Raw genomic sequence first — 20,842 nt, 5'->3', positions numbered from 1 at the left:
ATAGAACATAAAAGTTCTCCTCCGGTTTCCTCCCACACTACAAAGACATAACAATAAAGAATTTAGGTTGTGAGCACCAATGGGGACAGTGTTACTGATGTATGTAAAGCGCTGTGGAATTAATGGCACTATATAAGTGAATAAAAATATATACTCATTATAGTCTATTCACATGTCTGTATTATTTATTTAATTTTTATTTTTTTTTTTGTAAACCCTGTGTCCTCAAAGAGCTCAGAGAAACATGTCCATTTTTGACATGGATCAAAATTACCCATACAAGTCTTTGGATCTGTGAAAATCACGGACAGCACACAATGCTATTTGGTGCAATTCATGCACTGTCCATGATTAACACTGCAATGTATGCGAGAAGCTTTGTGATTTATTTATTTTTTCATTCAAAAAAATCACTGATGGTAAAAACTGACCAAACACTGATTAAATTGGACTATGACACAAATAGAAATTGGACCATGTTTTCCACACTTGAAAAATCACTGACGTCTGAATGAGGCTTACGCTGCCTGACTACTCTCTTCGCCTAATGTTACTGCCTCTTAAAGGGAACCTGTCACCAGATTTGAGATCTATAAGCTGCGGCCACCACAGTGGGCTCTTATATACAGCATTCTAACATACTGTATATAAGAGCCCAGGCCGCTCTGTAGAACATAAAAAAAACCTTTATAATACTCACCTAGGGGGTCAGTGCGATGCAAACTGGTCAGATGGGTGGCGCCGTTCTTCAGGACCGGCGCCTCTTCTTTTGGCCATCTTTGTCCTCCTTCTTCTGAAGCCCGTGTGCATGACGCGTCCAATGAAGTCCCGTGTAGGCGCAATTTGATCTGCCTTGAGCAGGGCAGATCAAAGTATTGTAGTGCGCCTGCGCAGGAACTCAATACCGGCCTCTGTGCATGACGTCAAATGCGTCATGCACCCAGGCTTCAGAAGAAGGAGGATTAAGATGGCCGAAAGAGGAGGCACCGGTCCCGGAGAACAGCGCCACCCATCTGACCAGTTTGCACCACGCCGACCCCCTAGGTGAGTATTATAAAAAAAATGTTATGTTCTACACAGTGGCCTGCACTCTTATATACAGCATGTTAGAATGCTGTATACAAGAGCCCACTAGTGGTGGCCGCAGCTTTTAGGCCCCAAATCTGGTGACAGGTTCCCTTTAAACATCTACCTTGTCATTCTTCTATACTTTGGCTCCTATTTGATCCTCAGATCTGTATATGAATTACTAATCTGGCATTTTTTATGTTTTTCCCTTAAATTTGCTCCACCAGCCAGAAGCTGCTGCCCAGGGGTCCTACCAGTGAAGATGAAAGTGTAAATGCAATAGTGGTCTTGGTGCTTACTGTGCAACGTCTGTCAATGGAGGAATATTTTGAGCTGACAGATTTACTGACAAGAGCACTGAGCTGTCATAGTTCAGGTCAATCATTTAAAGATCTGTACCTTACACTCTTTCATATTGATGAAGTACTGCCTACACTAATTACAGTGATATCTCGCCGGTGTGAAGGTCACATCATGATTATTCTTATTATGTCCCGTCACATACTGTGTACAGATGGACAACACGGAAGTTTCATTACCAAGCAACTACATTGGTGTACAATCCTTTACTTTTTCTAAATTTTACCTACAATTATATACTGCAACAAAAGTCATCACAAAAGAGTGATTTGGACAAAAACAAACAAAAAATACAATGTGTCTATGGTGCAATTCAATCTAGAATGTCTATGGATTTGGAAGTGGAGGTTAGCAGATATCATCAGATAGCAGTTAGCTTCATCACTCAGTATATTTGTCCTACACAAATACTCTTTGTCAGTGAAGTTCTACCTTGTCCAGAAATACAAAGCTTTGAGTCTTTCCTATTGATACAGTTTTCATACATGCGTCTTGTTTGCCTGTAGTTAAGCAATAAGGAAATAACGAATGTTCAGGTTGATCAATGTGTAACTGTAAAGGCTGCTTTACACCTTACAATTTCGCATACGATATTGTATGCGATGTGACCCGCCCTCATCATATGTGCGGCACGTTCAATTTGTTGCCCGTGTCGCACAAACAATTATTTCCCGTCACACGTACTTACCCTTCCATACGACCTCGATGTGGGCGGCAAACATCCACTTCCTAGAGTGGGAGGGACATTCGTCGTCACCGTGACGTCACGCGGCAGCCGGCCAATAGAAGCGGAGGGGCGGAGATGAGTGGGACGTAAACATCCCGCCCACCTCCTTCATTCCGCATAGCCGGCGGGAGCCGCGGGACGCAGGTAAGCTGCAGTTCATCGTTCCCGGGGTGTCACACACTGCAATGTGTGTACCCCGGGAACATTGCACAACCTGACGTTCAATTTTTAGTACTTGAACGACGTGCATGTGATCAACGTTTTAACGTTCAATCGCACAGAGGTTTCACACACTACAATGTAACTAACGATGCCGGATGTGCGTCACTTACGTCGTGACGCTGCCGTCACATCGTAAGATTTATTGTAGCGTGTAAAGCCCACTTTATACTAAGAATGGTTTGTTTTGTAAAGCTGAAAAAAAATTGTAACTGCTCAATTAATGATAGAGTCTATTATTTTGTATTATTTATTATATTTATTTCTAATAGAATACATTAATATAATGGATGTGATCAAATGATTTGTCTTTATACTTACATTTTTGTTTTCAAGAAAAGTTCCAATAAATGGTAGGGGTTTAGGACCGGGTATGCCATATTTTTTGAATATTCTGTATGGCCAGATCCCATAACTGGAAAGAAAACAGAGAAAAAAGATGGGTTATATTTATTTGATATTTTATTCAATAACTACAGTATGTTGAGGATCACAGGATACTGATTAACATTTCTAATATTAGAAATAGTTTACATGTCATTATATTTTACTTTCAAATCCATAAAAACAAGAGATTAAGCCTAGTTATGAGGCTATGTGCACACTTTGCGTCGAGGTAGTTGCAGTTCTAAACGCATCCTCTGGCAGAAATGGTATTTGCCAAAGTTGCTTTTGACCACAAAAACGCTATAAATACGCTTGCGGTTTTACCGCATTTAGCCGCGTTTTTACCGCGATTTACATGTTTTTTCATTGCTTAAAGTCAGATGCGTTTTGATGTCAAATACACTACTAAATAAAGTTTTCACATTCAAACACTATGAAAAAATGGAAAAAAAATGATAACAGATATCCAGATTAAAATCATAAACAAAAAAGCTGATTTTATTAAAATGATAAATGTTTGTTAATATTTATGTATAAAATAACGTTAAATTAATGTTTTTCATAATTTTAATTATCGGACTATGTGTGTGTGTAAAGTGACATATCATGCCTTTAATATAATGTCAAAAACGCATGCAATTAAATTGTCAAAAACGCATGATTTCTGCATCCAAAAAGCATGTTAAAGGATTTTGATGTAGAATGCATTTGGCATCTTCTCATTGACTGTAATGTTAGCAAAACGCTGCCAAAATGGCAAAAACAATTGACATGCTGCTTCTTTAAACGCAGAGATTTTGCCCAAAATTATGCAAATTAAACGCAGCGTTTTGAACTGCATGGTGGGCACAAGAAATCCCTATTTCTCATAGACTTTGCTTGGAAATCAAAACACATGCATTTTGGCATTAAAACGCTGCAGTTGAAAACGCTGCGGAAACGCATGAAAAAACGCAACGTGGGCACATAGCCTTAGCATATTAAAGGGAAACGGTCACCATGAAAATTCAGTCCAATCTGCAAGTACCATGTTATAGAGCAGAAGGACATGAGCAGATTGATATACACGATAGTTTTTTTGAGAAACGATTCAGTATCACTTATGTTTTTTTCATTTAAACCTCTGCTCCCTCTGGGATTTTGGGTCCAGTGGGCGGGGCTATCAGTGACTGGCAGCATTGTTTGTGTGTGTACAGTGATAAGTGTCAGTGACTGATATGACCAGAGATATTATTATGATACACTTGGTCATCTATCATCACTTCTCTGCCATCATCTAATCATCATGTCTATCTTCCCACAGGTATGTTAATCCATCCACTCTACTTTCCCATGAACTGAACTGATCTCCCCTTTGCACTGCTGTGTGTGCTAATACCTGGTATGTTAAACCATCCACTCTACTTTCCCAAAATATCTGACCTGTTTTCTCTTTGCTTCAATATCTCCCTGGCTTGCTCCAGCATCTCACTGTGACCTCTCCACCCCTGTTCCCCACCTTCCTTTTATGACCTTTGTTTACTCTTCCTATGTGATGCTGCATCTGGCTTCTTTGATTGAATGGTCCTTGCTGCACCCCACCCCTTCACAGCTGATTGCACTTGTATATGTATATATTGGGGCAACTAAAAAGTCTGCACAAGACTTTTCATCTGCACCAATACAAGTATGCACCATATAAGTATGATGCATTGAATTAGGCCGGAAGTGACCGGAAGGTAACTGGATACATAGTCACTGTAAACAATGTTTGTGTTTTTCTTCTCTTTCACCCCTATATTACTTCACTTTCTACTGCCCCCTCTGATCCCTAAACCCAGTAATGAACTATTCATCTCTCCATCCATCCTCCCCACCCATCTCACCTTCCCCTTCACATATTTTCCTCCACATTTCACCCAGTGTCTCCAGACACACACGACCATCTCATGGGCTCTCTGCTCCCACCTACTAACACTCTCTCTGCTTCTCCTCAGTGCTGGAGATATCTCTCCTAATCCAGGTCCTCCTCACCACATCCCTATTGTCACTTCAAACCCTCATCCACAACCTATCACAAATTTCCGCAACCTCTCTAGCCTCATACCCATCCACCCAGCCCCCGCTCCCACAGTCCCACTAACAGGAGCACTATGGAACGCTCGCTCTGTCTGCAACAAACTTTCCTACATTCATGATCTTTTCATCACCAATAAACTTTCCTTCCTCGCCATGACAGAAACCTGGCTCACCCCCTCTGACACAGCCCCTCCTGCTGCACTTTCTTATAGCGGTCTCCAACTCTCTCACACCCCACGCCCCAGTAACAAGCATGGTGGAGGAGTTGGTTTGCTCCTGTCCGACCAATGCTCGTTTACACCAATTCCACTACCACCCTCTGTTACTCTTCCCTCTTTTGAGGTGCACTCAGTACGCATCTACGCCCCCTCCAACCTTCAACTGGCTGTCATTTACCGCCCTCCAGGGCCAGCCACTGCCTTTTTTGATCATTTCACCACCTGGCTACTACACTTCCTTTCCACCGACATCCCCACCATCATAATGGGTGATTTGAACATCCCCATTGACACTTCCCACTCATCTGTCTCCAAACTTATAACACTCACTTCCTCCTCCGGTCTCACCCAATGGTCATCTGCAGCTACTCACAAAGATGGCCACACGCTGGACCTCATCTTCTTTTTTTTTTTTTAAATCAGATACTTTTTTATTAAAACAGAATACATACAACAGAATAACAAATCGGCATCCAAATTAAGTTTATCACATCTATTACCCCTTTAACTCCCCCTCCCGCCCCCCTCCCCCACCCCGGCAGCAACACTTCTCCCCGATACTACATCCCATTTAGTACACACTTAGAATACCCTCCAACTGCAGTATAGCAACCATCCCGTTCACCCCGATGTGCAGGAGGAACAACTAGTAACACAAATAAAACAAAACACACACATCAGAGGTCTCCGACGGCTATCCCGATCCCAGACCAGTTTACTGGTCCATCACTCGTCCTATTCGCATTGCAGCCAAGGAGACCATAGCTTCTCAAACATTTTAACATTCCCCCTTCTTTCATACACTCCCTGTTCCAGCTGAAGAATACATTTCACCCTTTTAATGTACTCTCCCCTGGTCGGGGGGTCTTTTTTAATCCAGGAACTGGCGATTAGCTTTCTTGCCGCATACAGCAGCCTAGCAATGGCAATTTTCATAGTATTTTCCACCTCAAGCTCCTCAACATATCCCAATATGCATAGCAATGGTTCCCTGGGAAGGACACACCCATATGTTCTTCCTATCTTGTGAATAACATTAGTTCAAAAGGAGACCAGTCTCGGACAAGACCACGTCATATGAAAAATACCTGCGTCAGATCCCTGACACCTTGGACACTCCGAATTCCTTTTCAACCCCATTTTAAACATCAGTAAGGGAGACCTATATACCCGGTGAATCACGTATAGGTGAGATAGTCTGGCCGGTTCGCTCATGGAAAGTTTAGGTACATACTCTAAGATACTCTCCCACACCTCCTCCGTTATCGGCCCAACTTCCTCCTCCCATTTAGATTTAGTTTTAATTGGGTAGTCTAAAAGAAAGGTATGTAGTATATCTTTATACGTGCCAGAAATTATCCCTTTAGTGCTTCCTCCCCCCTTACACACATACTCCAGTACCAGGTCAGTCTGTATGTCCACACTTTGTTTAGCCGCTTGGGCTGCAATCGCATGTTTTAATTGACTGTAGTGGAGCCAGCCGGACGCCGGTAACTGAAACTCACTCTGTAACTGTGGGAACGATTTAAAAATTCCTCCGTCCAATATCTGATGCATGTATATTACACCCTTGCATCTCCATTCCTCAATATTCCCCATTTTCTGAATCTCCGGGAGATTACTGTTATCCCAGATAGGTGTAAACTTAGTTAACCAGGTCACCCCTCTCACCCTTTTCAGCCTATCCCAGGTCTTGTTTATAAGTGCCATTGTAGGAGATGTTCCACCCAGGATCCCCACCGCACCATCCTCTAGTCCCATTACCAATGGACTTCTACCCACTATGTATTCCAGCACTTCTTTAATGCCCCCATCTTTCTCTCGATCAGACCAGCCCCTCAGGTGTTGACATTGCACCGCCATATAATACAATTCCGGATTTGGGATTGCTAGACCCCCCTCATCTTTCAGCCTTTGTAAAGTCTCTAATCGCACCCTAGGCTGCTTTTTACCCCACACCAGGTCCCTAAACAGCGAGTTTATCCCTTTAAATCTTTTCTTTGAAATACAAACAGGGGCATTGTGCAGTATGTATAGGAGTTTAGGCATTACTACCATCTTTAATAAATTAACCCTTCCAACAACTGACAAATGTAGCTTGTTCCAGGCATCCACTTTGGCTCTCAATTTTTTAAGAAGCGGCCATAAGTTCACCTGTATATATTTTTCTACTGGCAGAGATATCTGGATACCTAGATATTTAAATTCGTCCACACTCTTCAATTTGTTAGCCCCAGTATCATCATTTGTCCAGGTTACTTCCCCATCCACTTTAAAGAGGCTCGATTTAGACCAATTAATGGTCAGTCCCCAAAACTTCTCCAAATTTCTCTATTATCTGCATGGCATGATCCAATGAAGCTGACGGATCCCCCAAGAAAAGTAATAAATCGTCACCATAAAGAGCTATTTTCTCCTCTAAATGCCCATACCTAAATCCATGGATCTCCTTTGATTTCCTAATGGCCGCCGCCAGAGGCTCTATTGCAATAGCAAATAGGAGCGGCGATAGTGGGCAGCCCTGTCTCGTTCCCCGGTGCAACTCAAACGCTGAGGAGGTCATACCGTTAACTCTAACTTTAGCAGTAGGCCTATTATACAACAGCTGCACCCACTTTACAAACCGTGGGCCAAAACCCATATGTTGCAACACTTTCCACAGATACCCCCACTCAACACTATCGAATGCTTTCTGGGCATCTAGCGAAGCGATCACCCTCCGGCCAGGGTTGTCAGGCGGCAACTGTAGATTAAGATATAATCTCCTGATATTAGCAGCTGTCGACCTATTGGCCATGAACCCTGATTGGTCCATATGTATTAGGTTAGATATAACTACAGTCAGCCGGTTTGACAACACCTTAGCCAGAAGCTTCACGTCCGCTGTTAATAACGAGATTGGTCTATATGAGTCTGGAAGCCTCGGATTTTTATCCTCCTTAGGAATTACTAGTATTATTGCTTCTCTCATATATTCAGGCAGTACACCTTCCCCCTCCGCCACCTCAAAGACTTTCAATAGTTTGGGTAATAGGATTTCTTCTAACTGTTTAGAAATTTCAACTGGTAGCCCGTCTGCTCCCGGTGCCTTGTCATTGCTCATGCCATGCAGAGCGCCCTCCAGTTCATCAATAGTAATAGGTGACTCCAGTTTATCTCTATCTGCCACAGACAACACCGGAAGCTCACCTCGCTCAAGAAAGGAGTCCACCTCTTCCACCCTCATCTCTCCGCTAGAAGAATATAGCGTGCGATAGAAATCTTTAAAGACTCCAAGGATCTCCTCAACCTCAGTGACCTGTGCCCCCTCCACCGTGTCCATATCATGCACAAATGAACTACTCCTTTGAGCTGCAGCTATGACCGATAATAGAAGACCAACTTATTCTCCCTCTTCATAAAAATGCAATTTTTGGAATGCCTGCTTCCTTACCGCCTTCTCCAAAAGCATCTTATTAACCTGTTCATGCGCCTGCCTAAGATTTTGCTTCGCGTCCGTAGTATTACTCCGAATTGGTTCCAGCTCTGCCTTATCTAAGGCCTCCAGGCTATCTTTCTAATCCTGCTTCGTCTGTGTTTTACGTTTACAGATATCACTGAACAGGAGCCCCCTGAGGTATGCCTTCATCGCATCCCATACCACCAGGGGACCAGTGCTACCCTTGTTGTGGATAAACTGGACCTCACCTTCACTCGCCTCTGTTCCCTATCTAACCTCTCTAACTCGCCTCTCCCCCTGACTGACCACAACCTACTCACATTCTCCTCCCTCTATTCTCCAAGTACGCAACCCCCCCTCCACAAACTTTCACACCCTCGCAGAAATATCAAACACCTTGATTTACACGCACTTTCTCAGTCCCTTCTCCCTCTCACAGACATTGCATTTTTACACGATGCAGATGCTACTGCAACTTTATACAACACTACAATCTCTGCAGCTCTCGAATCAGCTTCCCCCTCACACACACCAAAACCCGCACAATCAACAGGCAACCCTGGCACATGAGTCAGACTAAACAACTGAGACAGGCTTCCAGAATTGCTGAGCGCAGATGGAAGAAGTCTCATTCCACTGAGCACTTCATTGAATATAAAGAGTCCTTCACCACCTTCAAGTCCACACTCACTGCTGCAAAACAAACCTATTTCTCATCCCTCATATCTTCTCTCTCTCACAACCCTAAACAGCTATTCAACACTTTCAATTCTCTCCTCCGTCCCCAAGCACCACCTCCCTCTCCTCTCATCTCAGCTGAAGACCTTGCCTCTTTCTTCAAGCAGACGATTGACAACATCAGAGCAAGCTTTGGCCCACAATCACCACAGCCCCTCATCATAGCTACTCAGCCCTCTTCCTCCAAATCCAGCTTCTCCACTATGACAGAAAACAATCTTTCCACTCTACTCTCAAGATCACATCTAAACACCTGTGCACTTGACCCGCTCCCATCGCATCTCATCCCCAACATCACTGCAGTCCTCATCCCAGCCCTAACCCATCTCTTCAACCTATCACTAACAAGTGGTGTATTCCCCTCATGCTTTAAACATGCCTCCATTACACCCATCCTCAAAAAGCCCTCCCTTGACCCATCCTCTGTGTCAAACTATCGCCCCATATCCCTTCTCCCCTATGCCTCAAAACTACTGGAACAGCATGTCCATCTTGAACTGTCCTCATACCTCTCCTCCTGCTCCCTCTTTGACCGGCTACAATCTGGCTTCTGACCACATCACTCTACTGAAACTGCCCTAACCAAAGTAACCAATGATCTACTAACCACCAAAGCCAAGCGACACTACTCTATCCTCCTCCTCCTGGACCTGTCCTCTGCCTTCGACACAGTAGACTATTCCCTCCTACTACAGATTCTCTCATCTCTGGGGATCACAGTCTTGGCCCTATCTTGGATATCCTCAAACCTAACTGACCGAACTTTCATCGTCTCCCATTCTCACACCACTTCCTCATCTCGCCCCCTATCTGTCGGTGTCCCCCAAGGCTCAGTTCTTGGACCCCTGCTGTTCTCCATCTACATCTTCGGCCTGGGACAGCTCATAGAGTCCCACAGCTTTCAATATCATCTCTATGCCGATGACACACAGATCTGGACCTGACATTACCTCTCTACTAACCAAAATCCCACAATGTCTGTCTGCTATTTCATCCTTCTTCTCTGCGCGATTCCTAAAGCTTAACATGGACAAAACAAAGTTCATTGTCTTTCCTCCTCCTCACTCATCTCCTCCAACAAGCCTTTCCATCAAACTTGATGGTTGTTCACTCTCCCCAGTCTCACAAGCTCATTGCCTTGGAGTAACCCTCAACTCTGCTCTATCCTTCAAGCCACACATCCAAGCCCTCTTCATCTCATGCAGACTACAACTCAAAAATATCTCCCGGATCCGTGCTTTCCTTAACCAAGAATCAGCAAAAACATTAGTGCATGCCTTCATCATCTCCCGCCTCGACTACTGCAACCTCCTGCTCTCTGGCCTCCCTTCCAACACTCTTGCACCCCTCCAATCTATCTTAAACTCTGCGGCCCGCGCCCAACGACTCCAGTTCAAAACATTAACCATGACATACAAAGCCATCCACAACCTGTCTCCTCCTTACATCTGTGACCTAGTCTCCCGGTACCTACCTGCACGCAACCTCAGATCCTCACAAGATCTTCTTCTCTACTCCTCTCTTATCTCCTCTTCCCACAATCGCGTACAAGATTTCTCCCGTGCCTCCCGCATACTCTGGAATGCTCTACCTCAGCATATCAGACTCTCCCCTACCGTGGAAAGTTTCAAGAGGAACCTCAAGACCCACCTCTTCCAACAAGCCTACAACCTACAATAACCCTCAGTCCAGTACACCACTGCGCAACCAGGTCTGTCCTCACCTATTGTACCATCACCCATTCCCTGTAGACTGTGAGCCCTCGCGGGCAGGGTCCTCTCTCCTCCTATACCAGTCTGTTTTGTATTGTTAATGATTGTTGTACATATACCCTCTTTCACTTGTAAAGCGCCATGGAATAAATGGCGTTATAATAATAAATAATAATAATAATAATGATCCAGACTAGTATAGATAATGAGTGGTACACTTGCGTTATCATACCTGTTGTAGATGTGTTTGAAATAGGAGGCTCTCAAGATCAAATTCATACTAGCGTCAATTACAGCTATGTATACTATATTTCTATGTATTTTTCATGTTTTGCCTCCTTCACGCAATAAAAGCAAGGTAATGAGATTTTCCATCTCTCTATTCTGAGAGCTATAGCTTCTTTATTTTTCTGCAGATGGAGCCAAACTGGTGGCTTGTTTTCTGTGAGACGAGATGACCTTTTCAGGGATACCATATTTATTTATATTTAACTTTTTGATTGCATTTTATTACATCTTTTTTTTCAGGTGGTTTGATAAAAAACCCTTATTTTTGTCATTTATTTATTTTTTTACCGTGTTCACTGAAGCAGTTAACTAGTATGATAGATTTAAAGATTGGGTCGTTCTGTAATCGATATGTGTACTTTTTTGTTTATTTTTGTTTTTACATAAATATGCTTGCTTAGTGGTATATTTTTGGGGTTATTTATTTGGGGATTTGAAAAAAATATTTTTAAAATGTTTTAATTTTTTTCTTACTTTTTTACTTATTCCCACTAGCATAAACTTTTATTAGTTTGATTGCCAGTGTATTGCATTGCCATGCACAAGCATGGCAATGCATTACACTTGTCAGTGTCACAGTGACAAAATGCCTATTTGACCATGCTCTTGGCATGGTCCAAGAGGCTACCATAGCCAGCAAACCCAGAGATCATCATTTGAACTGAATTTGGGCTGCAATGGCAATGATTGGGACCCTGGGATCACGTCACAGGCATCCCGATCAGGTGGGAGAGGGAACACACTGTGGCATTCAGGGGGTTAAACAGTGATAGCTATAGCTCGGCTGTCACTTAAGTGAAGCTCCTGGCGGCAATCAGTTTCTTTGCCCGCATGATCACCAGTATGTATCTGTGACGCCCCTGGACTATTCAGGTCATCACAGGGTACTGCACAAACTGCCCTCCCCGTGCGGTATTCAACCCTCCATGGTTCTGGGTCTCTATCCTGCAGTGCTGCCTCCATCAGCATTCACAAATCCTAGATACACTTTGCACCACACCTGTCAAGCACACCAGTGGGCTGCTTAAGCAGGAATAGGGCCGCCCACCTAGGGGTCGTACAGGGAGGTGGGAGGTGTCAAGGTCAGTTAGTTGAGTAGTGACCCTGAGCTATGAGGAGCTCTGAGTATGCTGGGAATTGGAGCTCCCAGGGGAGAGGAAAACTAGGTCACAGACAGTGGTCTGGACCTAGAGGAGTCGGACCCCCGGTCGCAGGGGATTGAGGCTAGTTGCCTGGAACCCGTCGAGGAGGACCTCTGGCAGCCTGGTCCTGTCACCGGTCTGGGAACGAAGGCACGACGGGGTACACGGTGCCTAGGTCAGGTAGAAGCTTCAGGCAACCCGGCAATTAACCTGAGGAGAACGGGGCCTTTATAGACTGTTCCCACCAGCTCAGAGATCGGGGGATAGGGCTTTCCAAACAAGTGGCCCACTGAAATTCCAAGCGTGAGCTCCTGAGAGCAGGCTCCTTCACTTAGCCACAGGGGGGAGCAGGGCCCGGATAGCTCCAAGCTACTGGACCACAACGGACAATCTAAAACTTAGTGCCAGGAGGCAGGTTACAGACCACCAGCAGCACTGCAGGGGACGGGACCCGGACGAGCTCCCCTCGAGAGGAAACGGCGTTCAGAGACTTGGTTTACCCTGTTGTCAGTGTGAAGCCTCTCACCTACAGGTCGCCTCAGGGTCTTCATGTGCTGGGAATCTTCCGGCAACAGGTATGTCATGTTAATTTACTAGGAATCGTGACGCCACTCTCGGTTTTGCGGTCAGGGTGAGGGGTGACCGCCACTGCAGTTTAATGAGCGTCTGGGGCTGATGGTGTCTGCAGTCTGGTTTTATGGCCTCCCGAGAGTGAGGCTGGCCCCAGGGGCTTGGGTATATATGTGTGGAACCACAGGTCGCAGAACTCACACACAGTCCAGAATGTCTTTCACTGTTTTTACTTACGTTCAGTTGTTCACTATGAGGTAACCCGGGCGATGCTGAGACAAACTGCAGGGAGAACCAGGTATCCATCAGGCTGAAGTAACGGTGACTGTAAGTTCGCCATCCTAGCACTTCTTGTTTCGGATAACCCCCGACTTGAAGTATATGGGATTCATCCAAGGAAGTCACATCTGCCTTTCTCCCCTTTCTGGCCCGTTTGCTGGCAGCGTGGACCAAGTAAAGATGGCTTCTCGCCCTATCTCACTTATGGGCCACCTCGTTGCTGCTGATGCTGCAGACTCTCTGTTGTTTGGTGCGGGACTTGTTGTCCACCCCACCGGCAGGTTTATTAGGTAGTTAAACTTGAGCCTACTTCGGGAACCTGTTTCCCCTGTGTGCCTGGTCTGCCAGGAGTCCCCGTACTCAATCACCCCGCTTCTACCTGAGGTGTCTTTTAGTCTGACTGTGTGGCAACCAAACTCCCACGCAAACAGCCACTACACTTGCAGGGTCTGACTAGCGTGTCTGCATGTCCGCTCTCCGCTTCAGACTCGGCTTGTGAATCCTCGTTCACTGCTTGCCTCTGACTCGCTACCACTGCTCAACTCCTTCCAGCTTCTCCACCGCACCACTAGCTGAGATGTGGAGCCTCCACCCCCTCCTGGGTCTGCCCAGGGGTCCCCTCTAAGGTGTGTGTGAGCCCTGGTTAAAGTGTGCCTGTGTGTCCACACCTTATTCAGCCTTTGGGATTACCTGTTTGTACTCAACCAGCATGGGTGCAGTACTCAGTGGTGCCTGACCAGGTCAGGGGCGCTACATCAGCGTTTGCTTCATTGCTGAGCGAGTACCCAACTGACCCCTGCACTGCAGCCCACCACCTTCAAACAGAGTCCCGGGGCCTGTCCCTACCCGTGGAGGGCAACCTCACCTAGGTGCCCCACTCCATCACCCCGGGTACTCCCAACGGCAGCGCCGGTACTCCCATTTACCGTACACCACGGGTGATGTCAAGAACTATACCAAATCCCCTGTAAATACCCCTTTTTACATTTGAGTGTGGCCCCTAAGCCCCCGGGTCCGGAAACCTTCGAGCCACAAATGAACACCACCCCCGGATCCGAACGGTTCGATCCGGTGTAGGGAGGCACATATCGGCATGTCCATTTGCGGGAACAGACTGCAGATTAGGACATACCAATACATCCAATGTTGGGAAAGGGTTAATGCTAGAAAATTAATTGTATTAATTGTATTTTTACTATTATGTAAAGCATTTGGATAGTGTAACAACTGGTCCAAAAAATCTTGCTCATAAATTAGTTGTGTATTAAAGAGGTTTCTCACAGTAATCTTAAGCCTGCTTTACACGTTGCAATTAGTTGTACAATCGCATTTGCGATGTGACACGCCCAGGTTGCATACGAGATCTTATGAGATTGCACGTAGGTCGTTCATTTGCTGTCACACGAGCGTTAGTAGTCTATGTTAAATTGATCAATTTAGTGTGCGATCCTTTAGATCATGTGTTCTGTGACGTATGCATTGGGCACCTTTTTTTTTTTTTTTTTATTTATTGACTTGGCAAGCGTGTGTAATGTGTAGGGATGTGTTTTTATTATGTCATCTGCCATTCAGCTCTGCTACATGGCCACTGACAGCAGACACAGACAGCCATGTAGCAGAGCTGAATGGCCGATGACAGCAGACACAGACAGAGCCGCACTGTCAGAATGAACTCGGGTGAACCTCACCCGACTTCATGGTCATGCTGCGGCTCTGTCTGTGTCGCGTCCTGATTAGCGGTCACCAGTGAAGGACTCACCGGTGACCGCTAAACTCCTAAGTAACTGAATTGAGCAGCCCTCTCTCATACTCACCGATCCCCGATCCCCGGCGCTGCACGGCATTCACACTGCTCCGGCGGCTTTTACTGTTTTGAAAAAGCCGGCCGACCATTAAACAATCTCGTTTTCCCTGCTTTCCCCGCCCACCGGCGCCTATCTCTGTCCCTCACTCTCTGTCCATGTCAGTCTATCCCCCTCTCTCATACTCACCGATCCCCGATCCCCGGCGCTGTACGGCGTTCACACTGCTCCGGCGGCTTTTACTGTTTTGAAAAAGCCGGCCGCCCATTAAACAATCTCGTATTCCCTGCTTGCCCCGCCCACCAGCGCCTATGATTGGTTACAGTGAGACACGCCCCCACGCTGAGTGACAGGTGTCACACTGCACCCAATCACAGCAGCCGGTGGGCGTGTCTATACTGTGTAGTGAAATAAATAATTAAATAATTAAAAAAAACGGCATGCGGTCCCCCCCAATTTTAAAACCAGCCAGATAAAGCCATAAGGCTGAAGGCTGGTATTCTCAGGATGGGGAGCTCCACGTTATGGGGAGCCCCCCAGCCTAACAATATCAGCCAACAGCCGCCCAGAATTGCCGCATACATTAGATGCGACAGTTCTGGGACTGTACCCGGCTCTTCCCGATTTGCCCTGGTGCATTGGCAAATCGGGGTAATAAGGAGTTATTGGCAGCCCATAGCTGCCAATAAGTCCTAGATTAATCATGTCAGGCGTCTATGAGACACCCTCCATGATTAATCTGTAAGTGACAGTAAATAAACACACACACACGAAAAATTCTTTATTAGAAATAAAAAACACAAACATATACCCTGGTTAACCACTTTAATCATCCCTAAAAAGCCCTCCATGTCCGGCGTAATCCAGGATGCTCCAGCGTCGCATCCAGTGCTGCTGCATGGAGGTGACCGGAGCTGCAGCAGACACAGCCGCTCCTGTCACCTCCACACAGCAACTGAAGACAGCCGCGCGATCAGCTGAGCTGTGACTGAGGTTACCCGCTGTCACTGGATCCAGCGGTGGATGCAGCGGTGGCTGCGAGTAACCTCAGTGACAGCTCAGCTGATCGCGCTACTCACCGCCGCTCCTCTCAGCTCCACGCAGCAACTGAGGTGAGTAGCGCGATTCTCCCCATCCTGAGAATACCAGCCTTCAGCCGTATGGCTTTATCTAGCTGGTTTTAAAATTGGGGAGGACTGCACGCCGTTTTTTTTAATTATTTAATTATTTATTTCACTACACCGTATAGACACGCCCACCGGCTGCTGTGATTGGGTGCAGTGTGACACCTGTCACTCAGCGTGGGGGCGTGTCTCACTGTAACCAATCATAGGCGCCGGTGGGCGGGGCAAGCAGGGAATACGAGATTGTTTAATGGGCGGCCGGCTTTTTCAAAACAGTAAAAGCCGCCGGAGCAGTGTGAACGCCGTGCAGCGCCGGGGATCGGGGATCGGTGAGTATGAGAGAGGGGGATAGACTGACATGGACAGAGAGTGAGGGACAGAGATAGTGACCGACTGACAGAGATTAGTGACTGACAGACATTGTGAGGCGCTTCAGAACGCAGCTTTTCAGCTGCGCTCTGAAGCGGACCTTTTCTAAGCTGCGGTGCAGAGCGCACACCTGCGCACATAGCATCAGACACCAAAATCGTATGAGGGATGTCACACGTTACAATTGACTAGGTTCGTGTAACAAAATGCTCAATTCTAGACAAAGATACGATGTGTTTGCGATCAACGGTTTTGCGTTCAATCCTGATCGCACTTAGATGTCACATGCAGATACCTCACAAACGATGCCGGATGTGCGTCACTTACAACTTGACCCCAACGACGGATTGTGAGATATATTGAAGCGTGTGTAGCGGGCTTTAGAGGGAAGTTCCATTAGCAGAAAAGCCAAAACAAAATGCTAACAAGAACAGCAGATACAGAAGTACTGAAGTTCGGCTACACAAAGTGCCAATTGTCACTATTCACAAAGGGAAACTGATGTCAACCATTCCTGGGGTGGGGAACAGCTCACTCCTAGAAATGCTGTTTGGCTAAATGCCAAACTTCTGGGATGTTTACCTGATTGTAGAAGTTACTGGTGAATTATATTCAATGTATGTATGTAATCACTGGCGAACACAGACAGAAGAGGCCCCTGTGCAAGAACAAAATATCGACCCTTTAAAGACCAGGAACTCATCGTAATGTACAATTCCACCTTTTTTGGAGGTAGACGTTGGCCCCTTAACTCTAGGGCCCCTGTGCAGCTGCATAGGTTGCACCAATGATATGTCCGCACCTATATGTAACTATAAAAACAACTGTGGTGTATGGATCAAGGAGCCTCAAACTGAAGATAACAGAATTAAAAATGTATACAAATGTACTAAAGCTGCTTATTCATACTGTTATTTTTAAAGGCTCATTCACATGTCATTTCCCCACATACGAGTGCTACCTGTGTTTTTCACTGTTAGCACTCATACCTATGATAGTCTATGGGGCTCTTCACATATAGTGCGGAAAATAAGTATTTAACACACTGCCGATTTTGCAGATTTTCTGAACTACAAAGGTTGGAGAAGTCTGTAATTTTTATTGTAGGTACACTTCAACTGTGAAGTTAAAAAAATAAATTAAATTAAAAAAAATCCAGAAAATCATCCTGTATGATTTTTATATTTAATTTGCATTTTATTTTATAATATTCACTGACTTTTTCTCCATCAATTGTTTATAAAATGGAACATGTGGTGCATGAATTTGGTGCAAAAACAAAAATCCTTTTTGTCTTTTTTTTTAACCAGTTTTATTGTTTTTCTTCCACCAAAAGTCACAAATTCATTAAAACAAAAAAATGCATTAGATTTCATAAAGCTGTCTAAAACATCTAAATCAGCAAAGTTGTTAAGGAAAAATAAAAAAAAGACTTAAAAAACAAAGACAACTTAAAAAGTGGCATAAAATGAATAGAAATTGTGGTGTACATACTAAAGCCTCTAAAAAGGAGCAAACTACTTTAGAAAACTGAAGCGTACTAAAATAAATTAGCAAAAGGAAAAAAATAAAATAAAAAAATGAACATCATAAGTTACTGATACAAAAAAGCAGTATAATCGGTCTCCTGAGCATCTTAGACATGGAATATGTGCAGATTATACTGAAATGAGTACCGTACATATCCCATGTAAACAGATGTATATTGTATTCCCTGTGCTTGTTAGGTGAGGAATGAACCTGGAATATATGTACATAATAAAAAAATGAGCATATCAAGTAGCTATTGTGTCCCCTACATGGCATGTTTAAGAAGGTGCGCCAGTCATATGAAACCAATGTAGAACGTTTTTGGCAAAATGCAAAATGGTATGTGTGGTGGAAAACACTGCACATCACTCTGAAAACACCATCCACACTGTCAAACATGGTGATGGCAGCATCATGCTGTGTGGATGCTTTTCTTCAGCAGGGACAGGGAAGGTGGTCAGAGTTGATGGGAAGATGGATGGAGCTAAATACAGGAAAGTCCTTGAGGAAAACATGTTAGAGGCTGCAAAAGACTTGGGACTGCGGGATAGGTTCACCTTCCAGCAAAACAATGACCCTAAACATACTGTGAAAGCTACAATGGAATGGTTTAGATCAAAGCATATTCCTGTGTTTGGATGGTCCAGTCACAATCCAAACCCAAATCGCATTGATAATTTCTGGCAAGACTTGAAAATTGCTATTCACAGACAATTGTGGACAGATTCTCTCACCCGAGGTTCTCTGCAATTCCTCCATAGTCACCATGGGCCTCTGAGCTGCTTCTTTAATTAGTACTCTCCTTCCTTGAGATGTAATTTTAGGTGGATGGTTATGTCTTTCTAGGTTTGCAGTTGTGCCATACTCTTTCCATTTGTGGATGATGGATTGAACACACCTCTGTGACATGTTCAGAGCATGGGCTATTTTTTTTATAACCTAACCATGATTTACTCTTCTTTTCAACTTTATCCCTGACCTGTCTGGTGTGTTTTTGGGTCTCCTGATGCTGTTTGATCCCTAATGTACTCAAACAAAACCTCTGAGGTCTTCACAGAACAGCTGTAGTTATACTGAGAATAAATTACACACAGATGAACTCAAATTACTAAACATGTAATGTCTAGAGGCAATTGGTCACTCAGGATTTTATTTAGTGGTAACAGACTACAGGGGGCTGAATACAAATGCACATCACAAATTTTAGATTTATATTTTAATATTTAGAAAAACATGTATCATTTATTTTACACTTCACAATACATGTTACTTTGTGTTGGTATATAATATAAAAACCCAATAAAAAAAAAATTGAAGTTTGTGAGTGTAATATGAAAAAGTTAATGGACTATTAATATTTTTTCATGCCACTGTATATGGCATGTTCATTCCCCATCCAACAAGCATAGGAAATACAATATACACCTGTTTATATGGGATATGTGTTCATTCCATTATAATCTGCACATAATCCATGGTCATTCTAAGGCTATGTGCGCACGTTGCGTACTAGCCCTGCAGATATTTCTGCAGCGATCTGAAGAGCACATGTGCGCTTTAGATCGCTGCAGAAATGTCCGTAGTGAGCGCCGATTCCATGCGCTCTGCCTGCAGCTCCTGCCATAGACAGAGCAGGAGCTGCCGGCAAAGCGCAGGAAAGAAGTGACATGTCACTTCTTTTTGCGCAGCGCTTCGGCAGTAGCCGAAGCGCTGCGCTCTTAGACGCCACGTGCGCACGGCCCCTGCACAATCTCCATAGACTGTGCAGGGGACGCAGGACGCATGCAGTTACGCTGCGCTGCAAAGCGCAGCGTAACTGCATGAATTTACGCAACGTGCGCACATAGCCTAAGTCTAAAATTCCCAGGAAACAGATTATACCTGTTTTTTTGTTTTTTGTATTACTAAACTATGATATTAATTCTATTTATTTATTCTTTTTAGTATGCCCCCAGAAAACTAGAGAAACAGTGGTGGACTGGGGTCTATATGTCTACCATTTTAACCCCTTCTATATATTTTATTTAAGGAAGAAGATAAATGAGCGCATTGAACAGAGAGCACATGATATGCCGTAACCTTGTAACTTTGTACGTTTGTACAGTACATATTACTGACCTTAGGAGTCTCAGCGTCAGGAATGTTTATATTACTGTAATTATTACATATTACTGTAAATACGTCCCATCCATTTATAAGAAATAGGTCTACTCAGGCTCACGGATATAAAGCCACTATCTTTCGCCTATTATCGCAATGAAAGGACGCAGACAAACCACTTCATATAAAGAGAAACTAAGCATAGGAACTTACTAAGTGAGAAGTGCCAGCAGTGTGAGGAGCAGGATCCATGTTTCCTTGGAGAAATCTGGGATGAGATACATGCTTAATCCTTCTTAGATGTTACGCTCTCTTCTATATGTTGGGTCTTTCCCTTCTCGTTGATGGTCTTCCTGCACTTCTGGTTATTGGTACGAGGGCTGCAGTTTATATTTTGCTATCTCCCTTGTAGTGACGTTTCCCTGATCCCTCCCCTGTGACGCTGCTATAGAGGAGGAATCACATACGTGAGAACATTGCTGGCCACAGACCAAGGACTTGTGTACACAGAGATAATATGTACTTCTTTTTCTTCTACTCTATTATGTAATATTTCTAGCATGTATAGAATAGACCAGAATGTTTCTTATTCTATGTTTACATGAGTTGACGGCGGCCGTTAAATGACATGCAAGGTAACCAGCCGCACTTCCATGTGCAGAGAGCGCTAGATGAGGGTATGTGCACACGATAAGTATTTGCTGCAATTACT

General features: G+C 44.5%; 1 protein-coding gene across 1 annotated transcript in view; it reads right to left on the bottom strand.

Annotated features, from left to right (window-relative positions):
• LOC142309113 (cytochrome P450 3A29-like) overlaps positions 1–20,552 on the bottom strand; it is an 89,447-nt gene extending 68,895 nt beyond the window's left edge. Inside the window, exons 1-2 of the mRNA XM_075347158.1 lie at positions 20,344–20,552; positions 2,696–2,789 (exon numbers count right to left, since the gene is read on the bottom strand). Coding sequence (XP_075203273.1) covers positions 2,696–2,789; positions 20,344–20,414 — 165 coding nt within the window. The 5' untranslated portion in view covers positions 20,415–20,552. The remainder of the gene's footprint in view (positions 1–2,695; positions 2,790–20,343) is intronic.
• Between the last annotated feature and the right edge of the window lie 290 nt (positions 20,553–20,842).

This window comes from Anomaloglossus baeobatrachus, chromosome 1, assembly GCF_048569485.1.
Source record: "Anomaloglossus baeobatrachus isolate aAnoBae1 chromosome 1, aAnoBae1.hap1, whole genome shotgun sequence".
In the NCBI taxonomy this organism is placed as follows: Eukaryota; Metazoa; Chordata; class Amphibia; order Anura; family Aromobatidae; genus Anomaloglossus; species Anomaloglossus baeobatrachus.
The sequence above is the reverse complement of the archived record's forward strand: the minus strand, read 5'-3'. Positions and strand labels throughout refer to the sequence as shown.